Genomic DNA, 5,393 nt, shown 5'->3' on the forward strand with positions numbered 1-5,393 from the left:
TACCCCAAAGTAAGGAATAAACTGTTATAAAAAAGTGCCTTTGTAAGAAAGAATCTGAATAAGAGAGTGACTGTCGCCAATACGTGACCTTTGCATTGAGTATTTGTACTCGTTTATAATGTGTTGGATGTTTATATGTTTTTTATTTAGCAAAGTTTTTTGCCGATTGTCGTTCTCTCAGATAAACTTATGGACAAAATTTAGTAAGTTACAATGAATTTATTCTCTGTGTAATATACACTACTTTACTGCCGATGATCGTTCGAAGAAACATTTACATTCCCGTACGTAGTACGTGACATTTTTTTATAAATAACTAGGTAAAATCTTGTTTAATTTTTTAGCAAGTATTAATTTCTAGGAAATCTGTTCTCTTCGAACGACTTTGATCACTGTCCATTAATATTACTACTTATGCTAGGTTGTAAATAAAAAAATACAATAAACATAGAAGGATTATAATTTAAAGTGTTCATTGCTTTTACTTAAAATTAATCAATTTACTTTCTGTTATTTTTTTTAGGATAATAATATATTACAAAAGATATTTTAGTAGTAATTATTCTACCTGAAGAGTAGTCTTTCTTTTGAATAATTGTAGAATATGATATGTATATATATACATAAATACATACGCATGTGCATATGCACATACATACAAAAAATCGCTAAAGACATTATCTAGGAAAAATATACCTTTGTATAAAGTAGCAATTTATGATATATATATACTTCTTCCATAATTTAAAGAAAAGTAAAAAGGACATAAATATTTTACTTTCGTTCATAAAATTGTTAGTACTAGAAATTGAGAACTTTTCTTATGAGGTTTATATGAATATCTTCTTTAAATATGTTCTAGAGTTATTATAACCATGTGTATAAATAATTTGTTAATACTGTCTAAAATTTTTCTTATGTCCATGAATACATGTTATTGTATGCTAAATTACATTATTTACTTAATTTGTTTTCTATTTTCATGAGAACCATCTGTTTTACTCTATTATATTTGAAGTACTGTGGAAAATCTATTTTAATATATTCAATATGCCAATTAAGTTGTTTTGTTTCAATACATCCTAAAAATTCTTCATACATTGGAGCTGCAGTTTCCATATTGACTGTAGTAAAAACATATCTTTTCTCTAAAGCAATATAAACAACTTTCAATGTATTTGAATTTAAAAGTTCTGCCAATGTTTGAACAAATCCTTCTGTTATGATTTCATCATAAATTACTGTAATAAACATAAGAAATTATCGATTATATGTATATTACTTTTATTTCAAAAACATGAACTTAGAACTCACCATCAGCAGCTAAAATAACAGTTGCTTCATTTATCCTTTCTTTATAAAATGTGGGCCATTTTAAATTTAAAAAGTTTAATTCTTCAATATCAAATTTGGATTTAATGTAAGTTTTATTCCGTACAAAATTTCTATGTATTAATTTTAGTATTCCCTTTATGTCAATGTCTAAGAATCAAGAAATATATTCATATTAAATACATATGAATAATATTTAATGTAATAATATTGCGCTACAAATTTTATTACCTGTGCAAATTACTTTTTCTGCTAGAAAACTAGCTACTATGCTAGTTAAGCCAACTCCAGCGCCTAATTCTAAAATTATCTTATCTTTGAATAAATCAGGATTGGACAAAATATAATCAGCTAATAACAATGCACCTCGCCATACTTGCAATCCAACATATTGTAATTCTGTAGATATATAGTGTTCTAAAAATATTAACATGTAATTTTTTAAATTGAGTCATGTGTTTTGATATCTAATCGATTCTCAATACACAAATTTATACCTATTAATAATTTTCCTTCTTGTTGCCTATCTATATCTATATCATCATCATCATCATGAGTTATGATATTATGAAGATCCTTTGGTTCAATCATGTAAGATGGATATTTAAAAATAAAGCTGGATATTGCATCTACAAACAATTATATATCTTGTTACATTGTTATACAAAAATGCTACGTAATAAACACAATATTGCAAAAGCTAAGAAATACTAAACTTACTGTCATTTTTACATTTTATATAAGAATTCTCATTTTCTGTAAATATTTCAGATGTCACTGTATGCAACGTCATTTTTATTAATAAAAATTCACTACTATATAATAATGATTTTAATTGCTTGTTTTAAATCACTGCATATTTTTTATTTGACATTTCTAAAGCAAATAAATAATACTTAATATAGATAGTCTTATTAAAGTAGAAGATTAAATTAGTTTCTCTTATATTTAATGTAATGATGCTATTAATAAAAAATAACTCATTAATAAAATTGCTAAAAAAAAAATTGGTACTTAATTAATTTATAATTGTATTTAAAAAATAATTGCATATTATTACATATAATTAACTTAAAATATACCTGTTTAATTGAAATATTATTGTGTTTTTATAACAAAGTTTAAAGTTTATGTAATACAATATTTCACAATAAATACGTAGTTATTGTCTCAGACAGTTATATTTTAATTGTACTTATGTAATATACTATTATACACAAATATGATCTATTTTTTTAATATTTCATCATTATGTTTGATTTTCAAAACTAATATCTTTGTAAATAATAAATTATATTGTGACTCTTTTACAATGCAAATTTATTAAATATTTTGTACTACAAATTAAAAATTTAAGTATAAAAACTATAAAAATTCAATTTCCTATTTAATTACAGAAAAAGAATATTTCATGTATTCTAATTCATAATTATTATGTTAAGCAAAAAATATTGTTCATATTTTTTATTTTTTTTATTTAAATATTTTATTAAAAAAAAATGTTATTTATTTCTTGAATAGGAATTGTATATTGTAACTACAATATTTTAAAGTAGGGAGTAAAATTTCAGTTGTTCAAAATTAAATGTGTGTAATGACACAAATATCATAAAAAAGTAAAATTAATTTTTTAATTAAAAAGATATTTATTTGAATTTGATTTGTGTATTATATTAATTCAATAAATCTTATAGTAGTGATAATAAAAATGTATCTTATATATATATATATGTAATATTAAATTCATAAACTCAATAAAAAGGTATTTAATATTAAAATATTTTTTATTAATTAATGATTACATATTTTGTATAAATATACATTTTGTAACGAAGAGAACTATTATGAATTTCATAACCTACATATTACAATTATTGCATTATTACTTTTTGCTTTAAATGGAAACAGTGTTTAAAGTAATGAAAATGACCATCATTTGATTCTTTTAGATATATATAAATATAATTATATATATATATACGTCATTTTTATTAATAAAAATTCACTACTATATAATAATGATTTTAATTGCTTGTTTTAAATCACTGCATATTTTTTATTTGACATTTCTAAAGCAAATAAATAATACTTAATATAGATAGTCTTATTAAAGTAGAAGATTAAATTAGTTTCTCTTATATTTAATGTAATGATGCTATTAATAAAAAATAACTCATTAATAAAATTGCTAAAAAAAAAATTGGTACTTAATTAATTTATAATTGTATTTAAAAAATAATTGCATATTATTACATATAATTAACTTAAAATATACCTGTTTAATTGAAATATTATTGTGTTTTTATAACAAAGTTTAAAGTTTATGTAATACAATATTTCACAATAAATACGTAGTTATTGTCTCAGACAGTTATATTTTAATTGTACTTATGTAATATACTATTATACACAAATATGATCTATTTTTTTAATATTTCATCATTATGTTTGATTTTCAAAACTAATATCTTTGTAAATAATAAATTATATTGTGACTCTTTTACAATGCAAATTTATTAAATATTTTGTACTACAAATTAAAAATTTAAGTATAAAAACTATAAAAATTCAATTTCCTATTTAATTACAGAAAAAGAATATTTCATGTATTCTAATTCATAATTATTATGTTAAGCAAAAAATATTGTTCATATTTTTTATTTTTTTTATTTAAATATTTTATTAAAAAAAAATGTTATTTATTTCTTGAATAGGAATTGTATATTGTAACTACAATATTTTAAAGTAGGGAGTAAAATTTCAGTTGTTCAAAATTAAATGTGTGTAATGACACAAATATCATAAAAAAGTAAAATTAATTTTTTAATTAAAAAGATATTTATTTGAATTTGATTTGTGTATTATATTAATTCAATAAATCTTATAGTAGTGATAATAAAAATGTATCTTATATATATATATATGTAATATTAAATTCATAAACTCAATAAAAAGGTATTTAATATTAAAATATTTTTTATTAATTAATGATTACATATTTTGTATAAATATACATTTTGTAACGAAGAGAACTATTATGAATTTCATAACCTACATATTACAATTATTGCATTATTACTTTTTGCTTTAAATGGAAACAGTGTTTAAAGTATATTCATTTTTCTTATCAAGTGATAAAATTATATCATTAAAAAATAAAATGATGTTCTAACCCTTGTATAGGAATCTCACATTACATCCTACTGGATTCTTAACCAATCAGCAGCTCCCACGATGAATGTGATGCCACGCATCAACCACGATCTACCAACTGTATAGTTTTCTGCATCATTGTAGGTATTTGGTCACTTTGTTCGTATTCCTCAACGGATGGTGTCGGTGACTACAGTCTCAATATTGTAACGATAGAATCTTGATTTTTTTCATACGATCAAAATTGTTATACATATCGTGGCATAACTCATTTAATACTAATATTGTCTGTATTCAAAGATGAAGTTTTTTACTCTAATATTCGCAATAATTTGTGTCGTTACTTCCACTTTTGCAAAAATTGAAACCGAAGATTCGGTTTTAGTGCTTACAAAAGATAATTTTGAAGAAGCTATCGAACAATATGATTATTTGCTTGTTGAATTTTGTGAGTAATCTTTAATCCTTTTATGAATAGATTTGAATTATATTAAAAATGAGGTCACAATTCTTATTTCATTTGTCATTCTTATATACATTTAAAATACGATTTAAGTTGATCCAGATGCTTTGTTCTTACACGTCATCATTTAGAAGCCGGTTTTTAAAATTGGTCACACTTGTTGACATTATATTAATTTAATATCTGATTGAAAAATTATGCACTATAATTATATTAAAAATGAATTTAGAACTTCTAAAACTTACAATTAAATTATTTATTTTATATCATGTAATAGTAATCATTATTTATTACACATAATGCTAATAATCATCACATTGATCATTCTTACCTAATATGTAGTATATTTTTATCTATATATATATATATGTATACATATATATTGATTAAAGAAATAAAAGATACATAAATTATGATGAAATATACAAAAGTTTATTGAGTATTT

General features: G+C 21.5%; 2 protein-coding genes across 3 annotated transcripts in view; one reads left to right on the forward strand and one right to left on the reverse strand.

Moving 5' to 3' along the window:
- Window positions 1-954: 954 nt before the first annotated feature.
- On the reverse strand, window positions 955-2,125 carry LOC108548170 (methyltransferase-like protein 22). Its single transcript, XM_017900992.1, has 5 exons — window positions 2,053-2,125; window positions 1,830-1,961; window positions 1,564-1,749; window positions 1,315-1,482; window positions 955-1,241 (listed from the first exon to the last, which is right to left on the reverse strand). The coding sequence occupies exons 1-5, from the start codon at window positions 2,123-2,125 to the stop codon at window positions 955-957; spliced, it is 846 nt and encodes a 281-aa protein (XP_017756481.1).
- Window positions 2,126-4,642: 2,517 nt separating this feature from the next.
- Pdi (protein disulfide isomerase) overlaps window positions 4,643-5,393 on the forward strand; it is a 3,148-nt gene continuing 2,397 nt past the window's right edge. For both annotated transcript variants that reach the window (XM_017900996.1, XM_017900997.1), the window contains exon 1: window positions 4,643-4,933. In XM_017900996.1, coding sequence (XP_017756485.1) covers window positions 4,786-4,933 — 148 coding nt within the window. In that variant the 5' untranslated portion in view covers window positions 4,643-4,785. The remainder of the gene's footprint in view (window positions 4,934-5,393) is intronic.

The sequence above is a fragment of the Eufriesea mexicana genome, unplaced genomic scaffold, assembly GCF_001483705.2.
Source record: "Eufriesea mexicana isolate 0111107269 unplaced genomic scaffold, ASM148370v2 scaffold1387, whole genome shotgun sequence".
Lineage (NCBI taxonomy): Eukaryota > Metazoa > Arthropoda > Insecta > Hymenoptera > Apidae > Eufriesea > Eufriesea mexicana.